The sequence below is a fragment of the Camelina sativa genome, chromosome 11, assembly GCF_030686135.1.
Source record: "Camelina sativa cultivar CO46 ecotype springtype chromosome 11, ASM3068613v1".
Taxonomy (NCBI): domain Eukaryota; kingdom Viridiplantae; phylum Streptophyta; class Magnoliopsida; order Brassicales; family Brassicaceae; genus Camelina; species Camelina sativa.
In genome coordinates, this window is record NC_141890.1 from 1,346,573 (window position 1) to 1,371,413 (window position 24,841).

The 24,841-nt window shown below is 34.6% G+C and overlaps 3 protein-coding genes and 1 pseudogene across 5 annotated transcripts; 1 reads left to right on the forward strand and 3 right to left on the reverse strand.

The window, feature by feature from the left end:
- Positions 1 to 1,941: 1,941 nt before the first annotated feature.
- On the reverse strand, positions 1,942 to 3,855 carry LOC104720997 (protein SHORT-ROOT pseudogene; annotated as a pseudogene).
- Positions 3,856 to 5,439: 1,584 nt separating this feature from the next.
- On the reverse strand, positions 5,440 to 6,209 carry LOC147933525 (uncharacterized). Its single transcript, XM_087476666.1, has 3 exons — positions 6,032 to 6,209; positions 5,724 to 5,852; positions 5,440 to 5,618 (listed from the first exon to the last, which is right to left on the reverse strand). The coding sequence occupies exons 1-3, from the start codon at positions 6,207 to 6,209 to the stop codon at positions 5,440 to 5,442; spliced, it is 486 nt and encodes a 161-aa protein (XP_087332792.1).
- An 8,206-nt stretch (positions 6,210 to 14,415) lies between these two features.
- On the forward strand, positions 14,416 to 18,793 carry LOC104720998 (calcium-transporting ATPase 2, plasma membrane-type). Its single transcript, XM_010438898.3, has 7 exons — positions 14,416 to 15,091; positions 15,243 to 15,297; positions 15,374 to 17,319; positions 17,411 to 17,569; positions 17,650 to 17,821; positions 17,912 to 18,210; positions 18,311 to 18,793. Exons 1-7 carry the CDS (start codon positions 14,918 to 14,920, stop codon positions 18,548 to 18,550), a joined length of 3,045 nt encoding a protein of 1,014 aa, XP_010437200.2. The 5' UTR covers positions 14,416 to 14,917; the 3' UTR covers positions 18,551 to 18,793.
- A 1,957-nt stretch (positions 18,794 to 20,750) lies between these two features.
- Positions 20,751 to 22,690, reverse strand: LOC104727521 (cyclin-D5-1-like). 3 transcript variants are annotated; one of them, XM_087471600.1, is made up of 5 exons: positions 22,084 to 22,690; positions 21,881 to 21,967; positions 21,471 to 21,777; positions 21,208 to 21,356; positions 20,751 to 21,118 (listed from the first exon to the last, which is right to left on the reverse strand). In XM_087471600.1, exons 1-5 carry the CDS (start codon positions 22,339 to 22,341, stop codon positions 20,933 to 20,935), a joined length of 987 nt encoding a protein of 328 aa, XP_087327726.1. In that variant the 5' UTR covers positions 22,342 to 22,690; the 3' UTR covers positions 20,751 to 20,932. The 3 variants fall into 3 exon arrangements, with proteins under 3 accessions (XP_087327726.1, XP_087327725.1, XP_087327727.1); XM_087471599.1 differs by having other exon boundaries at positions 21,471 to 21,783; XM_087471601.1 differs by lacking the exon at positions 20,751 to 21,118 and having other exon boundaries at positions 21,202 to 21,356.
- Between the last annotated feature and the right edge of the window lie 2,151 nt (positions 22,691 to 24,841).

Sequence of the window (24,841 nt, forward strand, 5' to 3'; positions counted from 1 at the left end):
TAGACAAGATGCCATTATTCACAAGGACCCTCGATATTAATGTTATTATACAGTTATTATGTTGGGAATAATGAGAACAATAATAATAGAATAATATTAACATTTTCCACTTATAAGTTAAGAGATTTAATTCATGTAGCTGTCTATTCAACACGACTTATTTAAACTAATCTCTACTTCAAACACCCTAACGTATTTCCATAAGATTATGTGAATTAAATTTCTGATAATTTAACATATATTATTTTCGGTATCTATCTTAACACACTGCATTGCACTGTTAGTCATGAACATGTGATGAACAGTGAACCTAAAATGATTGTAATTAAGAGACATAAAAATTAAATATACAAGCTATTTCTTTCTATCATTTTACAAAGCTCATTTATCTTTATTATATATAAATTATGTTTTTTTTTTTTTTTTTTTACAAAATTCAATTTATTGCTGGCTCCTATGAACAAATCAAAGTAGTTTAAAACGACCCTCAGATTATTAATCTGTATACTTCATAGGATTAATTTAGATATTCTCTACGAATTTATGCATATTCTAGTTAGATGTGTGTAGTAATGGTCAAGTCATGGTACAAGGGGACCCAACAAGGTTTTGATTCTAGTTAAAGCAAAATTGGGCCAACCAATAGACTTTTATTTTACTAATTTGCTTTTTGCATGACTTTATAAACAAGAAAACAGACCAAAAGAAGATAGATTTCTAAAAAGATTAGCTTAAAAAGCGAAGCTAAAGATCGTACCGATTAACATGGGGGAGGCAAAAAGCCTCATCAAAAGATGCAGGGAGAAAGAGTTGTAGTGAAACCAGCCACATATCTCAAAAGCAGTTCCCACTACTTTTTTTCTTATTTTTATTTTTATTAATTACTCAAAAAGCAATTATATAGTATGTAGTAAACGTTTATTGGTATCAATGGATTAACTATTTATTTCAACTATTTACTTTTTATGGGCTGTTTTCTAAATAAAAACATGATGGGTAAGCGGGGCCATGAACATTCGTAGGTATATGCATGTGTATTCCATTGAAGACATAATATATGTATTTACATATTATATATGTGAATCAAATAAAAGACTGGTCCCTTTATCTCTTTTACAAAGCAAAAGGTGAAAGGTGCATTATTAAAAAGGCAAAATATATAAATGGTATATACTTCACATGAACGACAAATGAATAAGTATAATGTTATGAGGTTAATCTTCGTGTATAAAAAGTTGATTTTTTTTTTCTTTCTTTTTTGCTTGATTCAATGAGTACCACGCATCACACCGTCTAGTTTTGTTCTTCAAATAATTAGTTAACCATTACATACGGTGGTGATGCCATGCCAAGACGCTAAATTACTTGCATTGATTCCAAACTTCCAATGTTCTAAGTTTGATCACATGTAAATAAACTATGGTAAGGTTATATATTTGCATAGATTAATAAGATTGATTATAATTGATCACAAATATGTCTAATTTGCTAATATACATTTCAAAAGCGTGCAAGCCACTAGAGGTGCATTCACGAGATTCCAACTATGAGATTCCCCAACCAAAGTAGCTGTCATATTCAAGAACCGTGATGAAGTGAAGTAGTGAACATGCTTTAATTAGAAACATGAGATAATCATATATTTACTGAATTAGTGTTAACTGTTGCTGAATTTGAGAGTGATCGCTACTAGTCTGATTCATTCATAATCTAATATTCTTTTGAATTCCAGTTCGACGATCAACCAATGTAACAGTAACTATTTTACATAATATGCTCACGTACGTTATAGTTTTGAGCTTCTCGTCAAACGAAGAACAATAAATTCACTATATAGGAAAATAAAACCCTATTCTTTCGGATAAACAAGAGTAATCACAAATTTAATTCCAAAACATTAAAAAAAAAGTACCAAAAATAAAACAAAAAAAAAATCACGAATTGTATGAACCTTGATACCTCCTCAATGATCATAATTACTTCATTAGTCCTATTCCAAAGGCCAAATTCAAATTACGAATGCATAATCTCAAAACCCATCATGAACCATCACCACACGTGTGAAACCATCTCAAGAAGAAAAGCGCGCGTGCGAGTTTTTATATCAAAACCAAAATAAAATTAAAAATAAACAATCCTTTACGTTGGCCGCCACGCACTAGCCCAAACCACCGGCTGATCTCTCCAACAAAGGAATATTCCGGAGGCATCAGAACACTGTACCATCGACCAAACACCTTCTTTATATCTCCTCAACAAAGCTCTGACGTCATCCGCCACCTCGTCACTATATCCCACCGCTCCAAACCCACCGTTCCTCATCCTCCTCGACCACTTCCTCGCCGTCTCTCTCCTCTCCGTCGAATCCGACAGCTCACAAGCCACAAGATCAACGACCGCACGTCCCGCTGCACGTTCTAGCATCAACCTCTCGTTGCTCGTCCTCGGAAAACTCTCTTCCCACGACTCGAAGCAAACCCTAAACCATCGTAAACATTCTCCAAACCCTCTCAAGAACTCATCGTCAAAGCCACCTTCTTCTTCTCCGATAAGATCAGCTTCCTCTTCGACGACCGTCACAATCCTCGGCCTTAACCGTCGAAAGTTCGATATCACAGCGTCTCTAGGGTTTCCACGTGGGGCTATCCCATGCATCGCACCTACACAGTTAATGGCCAAGACCTCGTCTTCTTTAACATCGAGCTCGTTGAGATCAAACTCAGATAAGTCTCCGACGTGATGAATAATGTTGAATTTAAAAGGAACTCCCATAAGCCTCGCAAATTTCTCCATTCTGTTTCCGATCTCTTTCATCATCCGATGCGACGCCGTTTGATCGTTCACGAACTTGTTGGCTACGACTACTGTGGTTAGCCTTAGGTGAGGCGTGTCGTCTGACCTTGTGGCTAAAGCTTCTAGAAGAGTTGGCCATTGAGTGCAAAACGTTGAGCTTATGTCGACGATGTGGATCTTTGCCTCTCCGTCTACTGCTTCCAAGATTGCTCCGTTGGCCGCAACGTGTCCAAACGTGGCCCAGGGGCTAACTTCTTGGAACTTAAGCACGGTTTTTCGCGTTGACTCGAAGGAGCAAGTCTTCTCTGTGGCTGCAGCTGTTACCATGGTTCGGTAGCATCGTTCGCCTGAGCCGGTCATGCGGTTGAAGAGAGCTTGGAGGAAGTAAGAAGCAAGTTTTTGCTCGGTGTCTCCGTACGGAGAAGAGAGCTCGTTGAGCGTCCATAGGATTTGTTGCGCACGTGCGGTGTCCTTGTCGGAGAAGGCACGTGCTGCTTCGAGGAGGACGGAGTCAGCCCACTTGGCATTGGCTGAGAAGTCGAAGGAAGGAGGAGTCTGAGGGATGGAGAAAGCGGAAGGGTCATTGTGGTGGCCGGAGGAGGAGTACGGCGAGGCTAAGGCTGCGGCCGCGGCGGTGGAGGAAGGGGTCGATGACGTGGCGGGATGGTATTGGGTGGGAGTAGTGAAAGGGGAATAGTAAGTATTAGGATTGGTGTGGTGATGGTTGTGGTGAGAAGAAGAAGAGGAAAGGTCTTCTTCATCCATGAAAAAGTTGAAGCATTCTTCGACGACGTCGTTTTGTGGAAAGTTGTAGTGATAAGCAGTTTGTGGAGAGCCGGTAGTGGTGGTGGAGGTTCTGCTTAACGAAGATTGATTTGTAATGATACTATCGGATTGTTGTTGTTGTTGGAGACTGACTAGTCTAAAGAGAGTATCCATATTTTTTTTTTCTTTAATGAATAAGAAAATGAATAGAAGGGGGGAGACCCACAATATCTAAGATTTAATACTTTGTTGTGTATATTGCATCAGCATCATGTGTTGTGTGTTGTATATATATATATATGTATATATATTTTTTCTTTCTCTCTTTTGTTTCTCGGTGGGAGTGGGTAAATCTAGATGAAGGTGAGTTGTAGAGAAATGGGTTTGGTGGATTTGTGAGTTTTTATTACTAATTTAAAGACAATGTGGGGAATAAAGAAGAGCATGAAAAGAGGATTTCCTGCATCGAATTGTTGTCCCATGTTTATCTTTTGGACTTTATAGACTGTTTGAATCTAATTGGGTTTAGTGAAACCATAATTAGAGAGAGAAGAAACCGGTTTTGAACAATATTCTTCCCCTCTCTCTCTCTTTTGTTTTTACTATAAACATAACTGAAAATTTGGACATAAACGATCCTACTTTATGCATGTTTTTGTTTTCTGCGGAACATGTAAGTTTTAATCAAAATTTAACAAGAAGCTTATATAAACTACTAATAAACAAACGATTGTAAGTTATAAGGAAGACCTTTTTAATTTACATGGGAGTGTATTAGTTAAGATAGTTTTGGAAGTTTCATTAAGTAGAAAAAAAGTCGTGACAAAAGAAGATGAGTAAAAGAAGAAAAAGATAAACAAGTCGATATCATGTAATGGCTTAGACCATGGCCATCGGTGGTTACTCACACCAATACTCTTAGTAAAATAATAATAAAAAGAAGAGAGAGAAGGAAAAATAAGGAGAATCGATTCTTGCCATAGTACTTTGAGAAACGGTTCTTTAAAGAAATGAGATAGGTGTCCTTTTTTGAGTGGAACATATACTAAAAAATAAATAAAAAAAGAAAATCTATAATAAAAATAATTTTTTTTTAGTTTTTAGAGAAACATTAATCGTTGCTCGACTAAAGATGCCCTTAGTGGGTTTCGCTTTTCCATCTTTTTTGCACATCGATCCACCCGAGTAACCTTCCTTCTTATTTCTTCTTCTAAATTTATAATGCATCTCTCGTACTTATGTTCATTATGCCTATATACCGACGATATATGAATATTTGAGTTTGGACACCTAGAAATTGAAAACGACGTACATGGTCTATACTTATTACCTGGCGTAATTTCTTTTCTTTTTTTTTTCAAAAAGCCGTATTTGATACGCTGTTTGTTTATATATAGGCCAAATACATGAAATCAAAAAAATTCAAGTACTGTCTCAACTGGTGTAAAATAAAAAGACTCTTTATATATATATCCTAAAAATCATCAGACTTGAAAAAAGTTAGAAAATGTCTTTCTATTACCATGACTAACCAATCAAAACATCAACTAATAAATTATTAAATAATCAAAAATAACAAAATAATTATTTCAATTACTTTAACTACATTAAAAAGAAAACAAAATATCAAACATATTTTACAAAACCGAAAAACAAATACAAACATAAATTGTAGTAGAGAAAACAAGGTAAGAGAAAAGAATTGAATTCGGTTCTATTGCTGGGTGGCACCAAATTTTTGCCAGATATGCTCAACCAAATCTTTTTCAGACGTTCATGCATTTTCGTATCACGAACGTCATTTCGAATGCTCATCATATTAGTGAGATTCGTTGGCCTATATGAAAAAAACGATAAATCCATATGAGAAGTTTCGCTTTCTTATCCCTGATATAACTCCGATGCATCGTAGAAACTAAATTCATATCTTTCGTCTTCCACTATCATGTTATGCAATATGATACAAGCTCTCATTATCTTGCCTATTTTTTCTTTATCCCAAAAAGGCGTGAGATTCTTCACGATTGCAAATCGAGCTTGCAAGACTCCAAATGCATGCTCTACATTTTTTCGGCATTATTCTTGACATTGAGCGAAGAGTTGTGATTTTTGACCCTGTGGAAGTGTAATTGATTGGAAGAAAGCTTCTCATTTGGGATAGATACCGTCAGTGAGGTAGTATGCCATTTTGTATTGTCGTCCATTGACAACGTAGGTAACTCTCAGAGCTCGACCATCTAGTATATCATCAAACAATGGTGGGCGGTCCAAAACATTGATATCATTTAATGTACCTAGGGATCCAAAAAATGTATGTCAAATCCATAAATCTTACGAAGCTATAGCCCCTAATATGATTGTCGGTTTTTCAGATCCACGTGAATATTGTCTTTTCCATGTCGTGAGACAATTCTTCCACTTCCAATGCATACAATCTATGATCCCTACCATTCCGGAAAAACACCGGGAAAACCATGATGTTTTCCAGTATACAGTAATTGTTGGAGATCTTCTACTGTAGGCCTTCTGAGGTACTCATCTCCAAAAAGTTTTATAACTTCTTCTACAGATTCTTCAAGACATTTGTGCGCAGTGGTTTCAGCGAGCCGTAGATATTCGTCTACCGCATCTGCTGCACATCCGTATTCCATCATATGAATAGCTGTCGTATATTTTTAAAGTGCGGAAAGACCGAGCCCTCCAGTTGCATCTTGTCTTTGTTTGAAGTACGGAACTCCATTCTCGATACTATTAACAATACGCATGAACAATGGGTTGTTCATTCTAAGCAATGGTAGAACATAACCTGAGTGTAAGTTGGATGCTCAGTAAAATAATCGTTCCATAACCGAATGTGGTCTCCTTCTTGGTCTCTATTAACGTGCACTCTTCTGAATATTGGAGTTGGTGGCTCTTCCGTATGAGTGCACTGGTATTGAATCTCCTCCACTATACTGTCAACTTTCTCCTCCACTAATTCAACAACTTCTTCATCAGAACTCCAATTTGACATCTTGATGAAAAATTTATGGGGTTTTAAGATAGAAATTTTGAGAATTTATTGTGGGATAAAGGCTTCTTGGTTTTGGGTTTTAAAAGTTTTATTTTGGATTACTAAGATTATTTCAACTTTACAAACTGAAAAAACGATTACCAACTGAAAGAGAGATTGAACAAGGTTATGGTCTTACAAAAGGGGAAGAAGGGATGAGAATGAGAGGAATGAATACGATATGTATTCAATGAGAGGAAAGAAGACATTTACTCTAGGACATACAAACTTAACATTTAAGACCTACTACTTGACACTAAAAACAACACCAATTCACGGGCTCAACATGTCACTTGGTACAAAGGCAGCTCCACCTTCACTAGACAACAACCAATTCACAGATTCAACATGTCACTTGGAACAAAGGTAGATCTACCTTCACTAGACAACAACCAATTCACGGACTCAACATGTCACTTGGAACAAAGGTAGCTCCACCTTCACTAGACAACAAGACAACTTCACATGTCTCTTGGACCCAAAAGCCTGAACAAAGGCATTACACAATGTGAAAATGTGAAATTAATACAGTTTGCAGCAAGACCTGACCAATAAAGTAAACCTACCAATCAGTCTATAACATTATGGCTTAAACAGAACAAAACATATATCAAAGAATACAATCAGAACCTAAATATGTGTCAATATTTGCTCAGTTAGCTTGTCTCTGAGTGTGATTTGAGCTGATGTAAGGTCAATCTTGTTAATGAGACTGTCTATCACTCTCATTGTTCCTTGCCTATGTTTAGCCTCTTGTTCCTTATCCTTCATGGCTATTTTCTATCTAGCTTAACCGCAGAACCATCCTCACCATCATTACTCACTACAGGTTCTTATCTTTCTTCTTGGAAGCTATAACACTCGGGTGATTAAGCTTACTCCTCTTAGAGCTAGATTATTCAGCTCCATCATTCGTTGAACCGGATGAGTATGATCCTTCTGCATCAAGCTTACTCGTCTAAAAGCTAGAATCTTTAGTGTTTTATTTCTGATCATGCTTGAGTTCCCTCCAACAATGGCCTAGAGTAAATGGCTTCTTCATGTCATTCTTGTAAAGCTGATTTGCCACAGTCATCACATCATCTTCAGATTTTCCACTCTTCTTTCTTACACTTGCTTGTGTGTAACACCCAAAAAACTTGTTCACTTGGTGGTTTATCTTGTTCCATTTAGCCTTACACTGCATAGCCCCTCTAGTATTGTACTGGATGCTCCTTCACTTGCTTGGAAATAGTCTGCAATCCTCTTCCAGAAGCAATCTACCCTCTGCTCATTCACTATTGGGTCTTTGATAGTATTAACCAGGCACTTATGAGATTCACATCCTCCTGGGAACTCCACCTCTTCTTACTTCCTCTATCTCCCTCTTCTTCATTCTCATCTAAACTAAGCTCAATACAGTCTTCACGGACAGATGGGTTGCTAAACTGAATAGGCTGAGAGGTTTGTGTGAAATTAGGAACAAGATGATTATCAGAAGTGTTAGAGTCCTGTTGAGAATTCAACAGTTCCAAAAAAGTATGAGGAGGAAAACTGTAAGGGTTTCTATAACTCATTATTGTTGTATTAGAGAAAGGGTTAAGTTAAGGGTTAAGATAAGACACTTGTTCAGAGTTTATATTGATCTAAAGGTTTGTTTAGACCGAGAAAGATACATTGTAAACGTGTATTTTTCATGATTAGACAACTCAAAAACTCTAAGATAGTTAAACACAGTTTTAACATTTGCAATGAGTGTTTAAAGTATATCTCTAAGAGTAGACAACTCAAACAGTGTGATTAACTTGAAATATTTATAGTTTAAAATTTGAACATAATTAAACATTTTTTGTGTTATCATTTGCAAGCATAAACTATTGGTTGCATCATATCTTATCATATATGATGTATGTGTATAATACAGTTTTTCAAAATGCATTGTTTAAAGTTAAATACAATCATAGAGAGAGTTTTCTTTTCCTTTTATTAAAAACAAAACCGAACTGAAAATTTTGTCACTTTAGACTACCTACTAATTAAAAATCACTTTTTCAAACACTAGCACATTTTGTTTTTCAAACATGACCAAGCAAATTTCAACCAAAACAAAATTAGATTATCCAAAAGCCAAAACATATGACAACAAACTAGATAATCCTTAATTCAAAAATCAAGTACATTATCATATGGGACAACAAACATAAAAAGAGAAGAATGTACCTGAATGACCAATGAAATCACCAAGGAAAAGGATTGCAATTCAAACATAAGCAAACAAAAAAATCTGAAATCTACATATACATACCTTTTGGAGTAAGAACTAGAGAAGGCTCTGCCCATTCACACCTCTCTTCACCTAAAGGACATCTCTGTGCAGAAGCTACAACGTACTATTTTACACCAAGTCAGCTACAACTTAGAACCCAACTGATATCTTTCATTCTGACAAAGAAAGGATTCAAGTTTCACTGACGAGTCTTATAGTACTTGTTTGTAGAGAATTTGCAGGGAACCAAAGTCCTTCTCCTCGAATCATCACACTCAATCTCTGTTTGTCTCTTCTGCAAAATCGTAAGGTGCGATTTATGTCAAGTATCTAAATGTTGGGGAAACTAAGATGAAAAAACTATGTAATAAATGTAATAAAATAAAAACGAACTTAGTATACATATTGCAAGAACAATGAAATAAAAGAATTAAAACTCAACATTTTCGTAAGTTATAAGACTTGGAAGGGTATAGCAGTAAGGCTCCTCAAAGATTCACAAACAATAAATGTTTGAATAAGTCGCTAAAAAATTGAAAACCCTCCTCACCTTTTGCTCCAAGCAATGTGTGTGACATCCTTTAGATGACTTTTAAGTGCCTGAAGGTCGATGTAACTCCATCGTCATCTCTACTCATCAATCTCCTGAGAGTATATGAAGATAAAACAAATTAAAGTCATATGAACACAAAAAACGAATCAGTAGAACAAAGAAAGTAGGTAAAAGTAAACGAACGAGAGGGCATTATTTGATCAAAAACCGTAACCTCTCCACTTCTTTACGTAGCTGCAAAAAAGAAGTGTAATTGTAAGAAAGAACATAGACACAAATATAGATTAAAAAAATCATATGATGAATAAATTGTTTGCAAGAAGAGGACAAAAGGAGATGCATATACCACATTGTCTTGTTCATGTTCAGAGCCACATCCGTCGTCATTATCGCACTCGGAGATCGATGGCCGTGAGATCCGAATCGTCAAATCCAGAAGAATATCGATTGGAGCTGGTCAGAACAAAAATTAGTGTCAGAGACTAAGAACTCTCGTGTTTAAGCCGGAAAAATCAATTGATTCAAAGTGAATCGACTGATTTATATGCATTTGAGGTGTGAATCACCGATTCCGTCGAAAGAGAAAATAGAGAGAGTCGCGAGAAAATAAAAAGAAAATGGGAAAAAAAATTGTGTTTTCTATTTTCTCATTATCCAACCAAAATTTGACACGTATCGTATCTTATTGGTTGTTTCTGATTTTTTATTAAAAACCAATTGTGTGATAAATAGACGGTATTTTAAGATTATTGATTTATTTTTGGGCTATAAAAATATTTAACAACTTGAGTGAAGATGGTTTTAAATCATATTTTAAATATCTATATTTTTGTATATTTTGCATAATGTTTTATTTACTGTAATAGAAATTAAGTTACAAATTTGTAGGTGGAGCAAACTTATCGTTTTTCTAAGAACGTTCTATGATGTAGTTATTAAAGAATTCATAAAGAGTTGGATAATACCTACTACAAGGTATACATGGCATATATAACATGGTCCATTTGTTCATATAGAGAGATGTGAATAGAACTATATAAAATATACTACTACATAAAATGGGGAGAGAGAGAATGTTTATAGGTGTGAGTGAGTGGGAGCAGGCGTGAAGAAAAGCTGACGGCGTGCATCAACATCATCAAAGCTCCACATTTGCCTTTGCCTCCTAAAACCTCTCTCCATTCTCTGCCACCAATTTTCCCTTTTCTCTCTTCTTCTCCATTTCTACCTCTTTACTATTTTAGATTTTCTCATTAATTACTATATTTTTTTTTTCACATATACCCGTAAGAAACCCAACCAGTGTGTCATATTCCATTCCATTCTCCATCTGTTTCAAAATATAGGATGTTTTAATAGAAACATGCAGATTAAGAAATATTTACTTTTAAAAAGTTTAACCAATCAAATGAAACAAAAATAATTTTTTAAACATCCTATATTATAAAACGGAGAGAGTATAATACAGCAAGGTGTAATTATTAATCTCACAAATCTAGGGCGTGCTTCTTTGTTTTCTTGTTCGTCAATCCTATTGTCTCATTTTAAAACCATCTCCACTAAGTCATACCATTTTTGTATTCAGTCTATATATACCTTTCATAGTCCTCTCTTTGAATTTCCCACCTGGAGGACTTATTATTCTCTACCCTTATTTAGATTCTTTTCCTTTTTTTGATGTGTGTTTGTGTTCAATTTTATCCAAATGTCTATTGGTTTATGTATATGCGAACCCCTAATTAACCAACGGCACTTAATGCCATAGGCTCATCATGATTTTCTCGTTAGTCTCGATACAAAGCATTCTTGTCTACCCCCGAGCTCATCAGTCATCATGGCCATTGTTTAATTTCGTTTTGAAATCCCAAAGTCTCAAAATTGGATTCGAACGGAATAATTTAATTGCTACGTACCACCATAAATTTAAGGACTCATTATTTTATTTTTTTCTCACTTTTTATGATAATTTATCTAATAAATAAATAAATAATTATATTGCATAGTTATAAATTGATCAAGTGAAGACTTTTAATTCCGTAGATAACTCTCTCCATTACTTTAAAATGTGACAAAATTTCGGACAGGTTTAGATATATGCTAGCTATGCCATATGCTAAAATTCTAGGGTAATTTCGGACAGATCAAATAGACCAAAACAAATCCACATTATTGCCTAGGCTAGACGTAAAATGCAGTAGATATATATATACTTGTATGAGTCATCACCATCTCTGGTGGATCAAGCGTTCTCTTCAGTTGCTTCTACAATAATTAGAAAGAACCCCACGCTCTGCTTCTTTGTCCCTTTCTTCGAAACCTATCGAGCTTTTTGCATATCAGTTTCTTATGTAATTTCTCGAAATCTGTTCTTGCATTCTAGGAAAAATCCCATTTTTTATGTTTTGAAGAATTAGTTTTTTTTGTCATATATATCTACATATAGTCGATAATCACCTTTTATATATATATATCAGCTTTATGTGCCACTGAGTTTTATTCATGACACCGACGTACATATCAAATATACATTTGTTATGCATACATGAGTATTACACTATTATATATTTGGAGAAAACATCTTCTCTTATATATCCATGGTTAATGAATATATATATATATCTGTAACATCTAGAATGGTTTAGCTCCAGACTCATGACTCATGATTCATGAACCGTTAATTTTTCTTTTTCGGTTGGTACTTCGTACATACATGGTTTAAAATTATTTGTTTATTATTCTTCGATAAGCCATAGACAAAGAAAAAAAAAGAACCTGTAGGTCTCCCATCAATCACATTTAAAAAAAAAGTAATATAAGACTTTTAGGTGACCAATTTCGTACCATTTTACATAATCTACATCGGAACAATGTAGAGCAAATGATGTTAAAATATCACACATTATTAGAACCAACTCAATCAACATAACTCAAAACAATAATTTTGACATGACTATTCCCATTATAACAACATAAAGTGACACCGCGTAAAGTTTTTTAAAAAATTGTACGACATACACAATTTTGATGATTTAGTGTAAAAATCACACGAATATATATATACTAAACGTAAGAGTATGTGAGCTTTAAATCTATTCATGAATTCACACAGATTTGGAGTTCATTAACGTACATTATGATGTCTAGATCTAATCAAATTCTTACCGAGAGCTGAAGCAATGACATTAGCCGAAACATCTACCGAATTAAAACGAAATGAATAAGTGGTACTCTATATAACAACATATGATACACCATTTTTGATTAGGTTTTTTTTATCTTTCTCAAAATTATTTTAGAGAAGCAAATATATACCAAAGCCCATAGTATGCTAGGCCCTAAAAGCCCATAGGCCGTACAAATATGATCTTAATTATAACATAGTAAAACGATACCGTTTTGCGCTGTATACCAGATCATTCTCGCAGAAGCCCTAATTTCAATTTTAACTATGAAGTTTTTGTGTCACACTGACTAATGGAGATGACGATGAATAAAGTATACAGTTCGAGAGCTACTGAAACTGTCCGTAAAATGCTTCTAAAGCCCATGCGAAGCCCAAATCCAGCATACCAACTTTTTAAAAAAGTGTCACTTTCTAATGGAGTCAAGGTAAACTCATGATTCAATTGGAGTCCAATATTTCAAAAACACTAGTTCTTTCAACTTGGATGATGAAATTGAAAAGTATACATAAGCAAATCAGTTGGTAACGAATGAATAATAAAAAGACATAAAGCAATTTGAGTCCGAAAGGAACCAATGGGCTTGGTCCAACGTGGCGTCCCCCGAAGTGGCGGACGGGGTTTTGCAATAATCTCCTTCAACTGTCCTCGTATTTCTCATTATTTATATAACAGCCCTCCTATTTATTATTATTACTAAAATTCCCTGATATTCAGCTTTTGGTCAAAAAAACCGATTTCAACGTTCGTTAGCAGCCAAAAACAAAAAAACCAAAATCTACGAAATATGTTTTTTTAGAATTTTCACCATGATTTAAAAAATAATAAATATTATATTATTATTAATTATTTTGTTTTATATTTCTTTTAATATTTATTTACTCATATTTTTCTTACATTTGTCACTAAAATCTATATCTATATTTAATTATTTATTAGTCATTCTATATCATAAGAGGTGATGTTCTAGGATTTTTTTAATATCACAAATGATAATATTTTTAGTGTATTTTTTTTCGTCAAAAGAGAATTATATTAATGAAAGATTGTAATCATTACACAAAGTATTTGATAACCAAACAGGAGGTTGAAAACAGGAAGAATAAAAAGAATTAGATGCATTTTATTCTTAAAATAAAATAACTAATTAATGTTTTTACTTTTATAATAAATAATTAAATATATACATGCATTTGAATGACAAGTGTGAGAAAAGTATGAATAAATGATTATTAAAATGAATATAAAAAAGTAATTAATAATAATACAACATTTATTATTTTTCATAATTTTGGTGAAAATCCTAAAAAATCATCTATTATGATATAGATCGAGTATAAAAGTAAAAACATTAATTAGTTATTTGATTTTAAGAATAAAAATGCATTAAATACACTAAAAAAATCATCATTTGTGAAACAAGAAAAAAATCCTAAAACATTAACCTTTGAGAGGTAGTAGTACTTATCATTGAGAAATCTTGCAATATATGTCACAGTTAATGCTTACATATTTTATTATTTTCGTTTCTTTTATTTTTTAAAATTATATTAACATTTCCAAAACAAAACACAGATATATTAGACTAGTTGATTCTAAAAATACATCTTCAATATATATAAAAAATTCTATCAACCATACTTTTTTTTTCTTTTTGTAATTTAGTTTTCGTGATCCAAAAATCTGCCACATTCTTTCACAAATTCAGAAGGATAATAATAATATTCAAAATCTCAACATGTGTGAAAACAATAATATCATAACGCGGCACGGTTGACGAAAAAGAATAAACATAACGCGTTGTGATGGACTACTACTACTCTTCATGGCCTGCATGAATGTTTTGAAGCATATTCATGATTTAACGTTCGTTATAAATGCAAAGTAGTGCATGTTCTTTTTCTATTCATTACTACTACATTCTGAATTATAATCGAATGTTTTTTTTTTCTTTTTTTCTTTTTGGTTTAAATGATTGATGATAGACAAACTTGGTTGGGCACACGAATTTAAAAAACGAGTCAACTCAGCTTCTCACATTACCAAATACCAATGTTATAAAGGACTCAACGACTCGGTCAATCCATAAGCACAAAAAACTCAGATCTTAAAAAAACTTTACCTTTGCTCCTCCATTAAAAGGCTTCCGCTTTCTCTTCTTCACCCACCAAAATAAAATTAAAAAGTTTCCTTTTTTTTTCTTCTTCTTCCACCAAAAATAAACAGAGCAATTCAAAACAGAGCCTAAAGGAGAAAAAAAGGAAAAAAAAAGCCATTGAAGCTGGAAGAAGAATTAAAGAAGAGGGAGGAGGAAAAAGAAGAAGAAGATGGAGAGTTACTTAAACGAAAATTTCGATGTGAAGGCTAAGCATTCTTCAGAGGAAGTGCTTGAGAAATGGCGTAATCTCTGCGGCGTCGTCAAGAACCCTAAACGACGGTTTCGTTTCACCGCTAATCTCTCTAAACGTTATGAAGCCGCCGCGATGCGCCGCACCAACCAGGTTTTTTTTGTCTCTCTTTCTTCTATGTCCTCGTTTGTTGATGATTTCGTTGAAAAGTTTGGAACTTTAGGTGGATTAAGTCACTTTCCTGATGCATATGTCGTAGAAGATTAGCTAGCGATTAAGGATCTTAAAAACTTTCTAATTACAGGAGAAATTAAGGATCGCTGTTCTCGTGTCAAAAGCTGCTTTCCAATTTATCTCTGGTGAGTGAGTTTTTTTCTGCCATCAAAGTTTCGATTTTGTTTGTTTATGTAAATTTTTGTTGTAACGGCTTTGTAGGTGTTTCTCCAAGTGACTACACTGTCCCTGAAGAAGTCAAAGCAGCTGGCTATGAGATATGCGCTGACGAATTAGGATCTATTGTTGAGAGTCATGATGTTAAGAAGCTGAAGTTTCATGGTGGAGTTGAGGGGCTTGCAGGTAAGCTCAAGGCATCTTCCACAGATGGGCTATCGACTGAGGCTGTTCAGTTATCCCAAAGGCAAGAGCTTTTTGGAATCAACAAGTTTGCAGAGAGTGAAATGCGTGGTTTCTGGGTGTTTGTATGGGAAGCTCTTCAGGATATGACTCTTATGATTCTTGGTGTTTGTGCTTTCGTGTCTTTGATCGTTGGGATAGCTACTGAAGGATGGCCTAAAGGCTCACATGATGGTCTTGGCATTGTGGCTAGTATTCTCTTGGTTGTCTTTGTTACAGCCACTAGCGATTATCGCCAGTCTTTGCAGTTCCGTGATTTGGATAAGGAGAAGAAGAAGATCACTGTTCAGGTGACAAGGAACGGGTTTAGACAGAAACTGTCTATCTATGACTTGCTTCCTGGTGACATTGTTCATCTGGCCATTGGAGATCAAGTTCCTGCTGATGGTCTTTTCCTCTCGGGATTCTCCGTGGTTATAGATGAATCGAGTTTGACTGGCGAAAGCGAGCCTGTGATGGTGAATACACAGAACCCTTTCCTTATGTCTGGAACCAAAGTGCAAGATGGATCTTGTAAGATGCTGATTACCACAGTTGGGATGAGGACTCAGTGGGGAAAGCTAATGGCGACTTTGACGGAAGGAGGGGATGACGAAACTCCATTGCAGGTGAAACTCAATGGGGTTGCTACCATCATTGGCAAAATCGGTCTTTTCTTTGCGGTTGTTACTTTCGCGGTTTTGGTGCAAGGGATGTTTATGAGGAAGCTTTCAACAGGAACTCACTGGATCTGGTCTGGTGATGAAGCATTGGAGCTCTTGGAATACTTTGCTATTGCTGTGACAATTGTTGTGGTTGCAGTTCCTGAGGGATTGCCTTTAGCTGTGACTCTAAGTCTTGCGTTTGCGATGAAGAAAATGATGAACGATAAAGCTCTTGTCCGGCATTTAGCAGCTTGTGAGACTATGGGATCTGCAACGACCATTTGCAGTGACAAGACCGGCACACTCACAACCAATCACATGACTGTCGTGAAGTCTTGCATTTGCATGAATGTGCAAGATGTAGCTAATAAAGGTTCTAGCTTGCAATCAGATATCCCGGAATCAGCTGTGAAGTTGTTGATTCAGTCCATTTTCAATAACACTGGAGGTGAAGTTGTTGTCAACAAACATGGGAAAGCCGAGCTTTTGGGGACGCCAACAGAGACTGCTATATTGGAGTTGGGGTTATCTCTTGGAGGCAAGTTCCAAGAAGAGAGGAAGTCTTACAAAGTGATCAAAGTTGAGCCTTTTAACTCCACAAAGAAGCGAATGGGAGTTGTGATTGAGCTTCCTGAGGGAGGAAGACTGCGTGCTCACACGAAAGGAGCTTCCGAGATAGTTTTAGCTGCTTGTGACAAAGTTGTAAACTCGAGCGGTGAGGTTGTTCCGCTTGATGAAGAATCAATCAAGTATCTGAATACTACAATCAACGAGTTTGCTAATGAAGCTCTCCGCACGCTTTGCCTTGCTTATATGGATATTGAAGGCGGGTTTTCGCCAGATGAAGCTATCCAGTCTTCTGGATTTACTTGCGTAGGGATTGTAGGAATCAAAGATCCTGTTCGTCCTGGAGTCAAAGAGTCTGTTGAGCTTTGTCGCCGTGCTGGAATCACTGTGAGAATGGTTACAGGAGATAACATTAACACCGCGAAAGCAATTGCTAGAGAATGTGGCATTTTAACTGATGACGGTATAGCAATCGAAGGTCCAGTGTTCAGAGAGAAGAATCAAGAAGAGTTACTAGAACTGATTCCAAAGATTCAGGTACTTCTTACTCTTTCTTGAACTAAAAACATGATTTTTTTGTTTAGTTTTCAAGAACATATAACGAAACCTTTCTTTTCTTTTTATACAGGTGATGGCTCGTTCTTCGCCAATGGATAAACATACACTTGTGAAACAGTTAAGGACAACGTTTGATGAAGTTGTTGCTGTAACTGGAGATGGAACAAACGATGCACCTGCACTTCATGAAGCTGATATCGGATTAGCAATGGGAATTGCCGGAACTGAAGTGAGTATTATTAGTTTGTAATATGTCATTATTTGAGAGCTCAAGAATCTAAAAATGCTATTTTCCTAATAACCTTTTAGGTGGCGAAAGAGAGCGCAGATGTCATTATCCTCGACGATAATTTCAGCACGATCGTCACAGTAGCTAGATGGGGACGTTCTGTTTACATAAATATCCAGAAGTTCGTCCAGTTTCAGCTTACGGTTAATGTTGTTGCTCTGGTTGTTAACTTCTCTTCAGCTTGCTTAACCGGTGAGTGAGAGTTAGAATATCAATTCAAATCTATCTAAAAGAATAGTTTTTGATTTCTAAGTTAACACATCTCTTTATAATAATCTTCAGGAAGTGCTCCTTTAACTGCTGTTCAGTTGCTATGGGTGAACATGATCATGGACACACTTGGAGCTCTTGCTTTAGCTACAGAGCCACCAAATGACGAGCTGATGAAGCGTTTACCCGTTGGAAGGAGAGGGAATTTTATCACCAATGCGATGTGGAGGAACATTTTAGGACAAGCTGTTTATCAGTTCATAGTCATTTGGATTCTCCAAGCTAAAGGGAAGTCCATGTTTGGTCTCGAAGGTCCTGACTCAACTCTCATGTTAAACACTCTTATCTTCAACTGCTTCGTCTTCTGTCAGGTAAATAAACAACGAAAACACGATAAGAATACTCTCGAGGTATCAAAGATGGATTCTTGATTGTATGTTGACATATGTCTTTGGTTCTTGAAAATTTCAGGTGTTCAACGAGATAAGCTCGCGGGAGATGGAAGAGATCGATGTTTTCAAGGGAATACTGGACAATTACGTCTTTGTGGTTGTGATCGGTGCAACAGTTTTCTTTCAGATCATAATCATTGAGTTCTTGGGAACATTTGCAAGCACAACACCACTCACAATAGTCCAATGGATCTTCAGTATCTTGGTAGGTTTCTTGGGTATGCCAATCGCTGCAGGGTTGAAGACGATTCCCGTTTGATCTCTCTCTCTCTTTGAAGAGATCTCTATAGTAGAACCAGTGATTCAAGTTTTAGAACAAGTTAAAAGTCTTTTGACAAAGTTATTGCCTTTTGCAATTTACTCTGTTTTTTTTTTTCATTGTTGACTTTTCAGTTTGATTATTATTAGGAGCTATTAAGGACAAACATCTGATTTTCTGATTCCTCCATTTTTGTAAAAACTCTCTGTTTTCTTTGAAATGACACTTCTCTTTTTTTCCTCATTTTGGAATCTAATTAAAAAGTCTCTATTGAATGACAAATGCAAAAAAACAGAAAAGGACATAACAAAACAAACAGAGGAAGCAAGAAGCTAAAATAAGGAAAATGATTATTTGGGTACAGAATTGTTAGCTAGCCAGACTGTAATTTTGATACTTCAGAAAAATGAAAATCTCAAAAATGAAGTCATGGCTTTTAGTGGGAGCCTCTTCTCCTGACATCATATCTCATCAGTCAAAACTGATTCCATAAAAACAATTCAAAAGCCTGTCAATCTCAAGACCGTAGTAAATAGGAGAGAAACTCTTCTTTAAGAAAAATCAATTTTTAATGTCGTCAAATTTAAGATCTCTATGAAGTAATAAGTATACTAAAGCCATTTGCCTAAAATATAAGAGGTTCGTCCCATGTAGGCATATAGGTAACTTTAATCTTTATGTGACCATTAGACCGGTAGATTCGTGATCGTGTGAAGAAGTGTTTATAAAAAATAAACGAGTAATAATATATAGAGTAAAAATTAATTTTACTTATGTTATGAATTATGATCATTATACCATCTCCAAACCAGTGTGAGAATTGTAAACTAAAATTGTGTGTTACCCGTGAATCTCTCTCATGTCTACACAAAACCCAACAGAAACAAAATGGGTTTGATTCAATGATAATAAGAAGAAAATATAACAATAGGGACCCTACAAATATTCAATGAAAAGATAGGCAACAAAAAATTTCAGAAGCATTTACTAGTTCTTGGTGAAGTAAAGCTTTGATGCTTACTTAGTTTGTTGCAGATTTCTTAGTTAGAGCAACAACAACATTGGTCTTAAAGCCACACACACATTATCTTTTAATTATATTCTGTCAGTACATTTTGCTTCTTTATTTGCAAGATTTTTTTTTTTTGTAATAACTCTTTTAATTCGTAATTACTAATCATTTTAGAATTTTAGCTTTTAATTAATGATACCAAACTTTGGATCCCAAGTTGTGTATTGTATGAGACAGTTGTTGCCTACTTAAACACGTCGTTGGGTTTGTTTCTTAAGTCCTTTTTGCATATACATTTCTTTATTTTCCAACTGCATTACATTGAAATTTTTTACATTTATTATACAACCCACAAAAAAAATCTATATGTACGAGTACGACGATGCTCCTTTTGACTTGCGCGTAGAGAAGTACGGAAACTTAAAAACATCACATGCAGTTTTTTGAACAAAGTTTTATATATTCTGTATAAATTAGGGTTTATCTTTAGATCCAACCATTTGATTCAAAGTGCTTCCACTACAAGTTGTTGGTTTCTAATATTATTTAATGATAAAAGGTATTATTGGGTTTCTATTTTTTTAACTGTAGTTAGTACTATATACGATATAAGTAACGATGTTTTTTCCAAACAAGAAATACGTTTTTATTTAGTTGATAATTCTTTATTTTTCGTATGTATTTATTTTACAAGCTATTCATCATATCTTGAAAAAGATCACAAAGGACTTGGGGAATGTACATAAAATGTTTAAGTAGCATACAGATGGATTCACTTTGGAGTTTGGAGATGACTCAAAGTGTCAATAAAAGATAAAGAAAACAAATCTACCACCATATGTAATATATGTATTTTTAATGAGTTTCTTCATTTTTTGTCATTTGCTATGAATGAGCCCTTTAAAAAGTTTAAGGGATGTAAAAAAAAAAGGACTTTCATGTAAGAAAGAAAAAAACAGATAATTTCCATGAAAAGAATTTGTAATATATCACATGGAAAAAAAAAAAAAACATGAAACCAAATCACTGTCACTGCAGCTATTGGCCTAAAACTATTCACCCCTTTCTAATTCTCTTCTTTATTTACATTTACTCCTCATATTTCCTTAATTCTCTCAGAAAAGCCCCTACTGTTTCAATAGTCACATTTTACCCCCAAAAATCTATCTTCAAAGAGACCTTCTCATATGAACGAACCTATATGATGAGTTACTTCACAAAAATTGAAATAACCATTGTATCTTCATACCATTTTTTTCCTCTATAATCAAATGATTGAATATAAAAACCAAATCAATATGTTGCCAAAAAAATAAGAGAAACCAAATCAATATAAGGCAAAAACTCCCAAGAAGAACTCTCTTCAGAGTTCAGAGCATACGCATTCTCTTGGCTGAAGAAGTTTGATCAGAATCATCAAAAGACAACCGGCGTTTAGCGCCACTTCCTGATGACGGCGGTTGTATATCGCGGGGAACCGAGGTTTCCGGCGGTGGTGTCATATGTTTCCTGTCCTCAATCTCTAGCATTCTCTGATAACACAAATATACATTTTCCTGCAAAACACACACACACATTCCCCTAAGACTATGATCTTTACATTAAACAATTGAATCCAAAGGAAATAAGCACAAGATTTTTATACATTCTCGTTAGACGTCCACCAAGAGATGGATCCAAACTTGTTAGCCATTTCTTCTCTCGTCAATCTAATAATATCCGATGAAGTAGAAGAAGCTAACATTGTAGTAGCAGCAGCAACAGCGAACTGTCGATACTCCGTAAAGCTTACCTCTAACATCACAAACACAAATGGAAACAAAAAAAAAATGTGATATCAATAAATGCTTTTGATTGGAAACTGATCTTGAGTGGTAAATTTAGATAACAACACTAGTACACTACTACCTTTAGTTAGAGCAAGAAGGGAATCAGAGGATCTTAACAAGACCAAGTCTTTAGAAACAGATTGGTTGTTGTCCGGAGAGATTGTAGCAAGGAAGTAGTTCAAGTAATGAAAAGGAGTGATCAAGTTCAACTTCCAATCCAATGTCGATAAGATCAACAATTCAGTTTTACGAATCACATCGGGTTTGAAAACGAAGTCATGATCTTGTGGGTATTGTGATAAACCAGGAACAGTACGTTCCTCCATCTTAGCAGCTAATGATAAACAAGCTACTGATAACAATCGAATCGCCCATGATTCATCTTTCTGCAACTTAAAATTGAAAAAAAAAAAAAAAAAAAATCGATCTTTTAGATCATCATCATCATCAGATTGGGAAAATTAATCAATCACCAAAAACAGAACTTACACCGATGAATCTTTTATGGAGAAACAGATCCAAGTATGAAATCGCAATGTAAGCTGTTTGATGTTGGAATCCAAATCTTGTTCTTGTCTGAAAAAAACAAATCAAAACAAGTGAGAATTAGGACAACAAAGAGTGTAATTAGGACACACACACACTTAAAAAAAAAGTTGTTGATTGTTTGTTTTGGGTGAGAGATTACGGACAGTGAGAATCCAATCGATTGCAATCAATCTATCGAAAGAAGAAGAAGACGACGACGTTTTAGTGGGTTCGGTTTCGAATCGGCGATTCTCTTTACGAACAAGCTCCGCCACATAATCTTCATCATCACCGATCGTAGTAGGAAAGTGAGGTACTTGCTCAGATCTCTCAATCCTCTCTTCGTCTAAGTTTAAAGAAGACTCCGATTCGTGGCAGAGAAGGAGATTAGAGAGAGCGATACTATCACTGGGCTCAGCCATTTAACGGCCGGCGGCGATTATGATAACGACGACGACGGCGGCGGCGGCGGCGGGGAAGATAGAACTAGTCTTAGTCTTCTTCGGGTGGTGTGTACGTACTACAACATCAAAGGGATTTATAAAAATGGAAACTTTCTTTAATAGAAGAGCTCTGTTATCGCAGTGAATTTAGTGATTTTTTTTTTTTTTTTTTTTTTTTTTTTTGAGAGAGAGAGAGAGCTAAATCTTCGTATTTGATTTTTCCATAACTCGATTTGGGATTTTAGAAGAGAGTGACGAAAAAACAAAGAAAAGGAGAGAGAGAGAGAGAGTCTCCCGCGTCTGGTGCCGCCAAAAATAAGTGGGGGAGAGAGAGAGAGAGAGAGAGAGGGGCGTTATTTAGCGGTTACATTTAAATTAAAATTCTCGTATTTGCGTTTTATTTTCTTCATTAACCATTTAACCCCCTATGTATTAAACTAATTAATCACATTTTAAATTAAAATTAGGGTCGACACATAAATCACGTATTTTAAAGGAATTATTACTCTTTTTTTTTTCTTTTTTTTTTTCCAGTAGTGTTACTTGTCTTTGAAGACTTTTTGATGCTAGTCAATTATGATTTTTAATATCACTTGTTTATCTTAGGCCATGAATGTTTACAAGTTTTTAAGTAGTTTTTGAATTCTAGTTTCTAGTTTTTAGATTTTAGATTTTGGTTTATGGTTTTTAGATTTTGTGTTAAAAATTTATTAGAAAAAGAAAAATAAGATGTATCTATTTTAATGTTAGTAAATATGTGTATATGTTTGACTTTTTATTATTTAAACATATTATTTTCAGAACAAATGTTTAAAAATTTCAGAGATTTCCATGTTGTAATTAAATCTATTTAGGAAATTCTTATTAATAGAAATAAATACGAAAAATAAAACTAAATACGAAAATAAAATAAAACTAAATACTAAAGAATTATAATAAGAAACGTATGTATAGACATATAAGTTAACGGCATTTACGTGAATGTGTTTGGGATACGAAAGGTGTTCATATGAATGTGTTATTATTTATAGGGTAACTTTTGTGGATCAGGTATAAACAACTCCATTCGTGTCACGTGGATAACATATTCAAAATTGTGTTTTTTTTCTTTCTAGTAGCTCATGATATATCATATATAAATGGTATATATATCTTTTTATTTGATTCAGCAAATGGCAAGCGCGTAGAACTATTGGGGAAATGAGACTTACATGTGTATTAGAAACTCTCATACATGATATAACATCATTGCTTTTACTGACCATCGAACTTATTGAGACAATCCTAGACCTCTAACATGAACAAGGTTCACAGTTCACTTATACTGTTATTGTTGTAACCTGTACTTATGCAATTTTTTTTTTTTTGTATATATGAGATCAGATTTATATAGGATCCCTTGAATTTGTATCAATCATTAGTTAACAAAAGAATAATGATCCCCTTTGAAATTCTGTGAAGAAAGTAACACCACATTCCAAATACAACGTCCTTCTTAACACTTCTCATTAGTGTATTCCACGTACTCTCTTTCCCCTTGTTGCTTTTGTGGTAACTTCTAAGATAAAGTGGAAATCTATTTCTAATAGGTTTTGAGTTATATAATATATACTTTTATTTAAACAGAATAGTGAACTTCAAAAACAGAGGAATTCTTAGTTTTTATTAATTATTTTCCACTTATATGTTTAGTTCATTTAAATTGGCGACCTAGAAACTCATCATCCAATGGACGAAAATAAAGTTCAAAAAGACCTTCAAATTTGTTTCCGAAACTAGAAGTGATTAACAATAATGTTTTCTAGGAATCAGTGGGGAAAACACCATTCCATTCCCACTAAAAATAAATCTTCTCAACTTTTTCAGTTTAGTTCCATATCTACCACTATTAATGAATGCTTGGTCATTTTACAGTTTTTTTAAATTTTATTACTCGATTTTTTCTTCTCTGAGTAAATCTTTTTCTTCTTTTCTTTACAGTTATATATATTCGCGGTAATGAGTAAATGACTTCCATGTTAGATGAGCTAGTAACAGAGTCGGCTCTATGATTTTAAAGGCCACAAATAAAGAAAAATAAAAAGGCTGTTTTGACGCTTGTACGAGTCGAACCCGAGCTAGAATACACGCAATATAAGATTGATATCACTAGACTAGACAATTTTTTTGAAAAAAAGACCGAAAATTGGTTATAAAATATAGAATTTTCTATAGGACCACAAGCATCTGCTTTATTGGCTTGGTCTTTGGGCCGGCTCTGACTAGTAATAGCATAACTCATGTAGATGTTGTTTTTTTTTTTTTTTGCTAAATTGCAAATATCATATAAATATGAATAGTTTGGTGATACAAATTATACAGCCTGTGTAGTTGGTTTCTCAGCAAAAAGATAAAACAAGAAAGCAACAGGACAAATTAGAAAAAGTTCTAACTTCGTTAAATCCATAAGCTCATCAGCTTCTTGAAGTGCTTGTTGAGA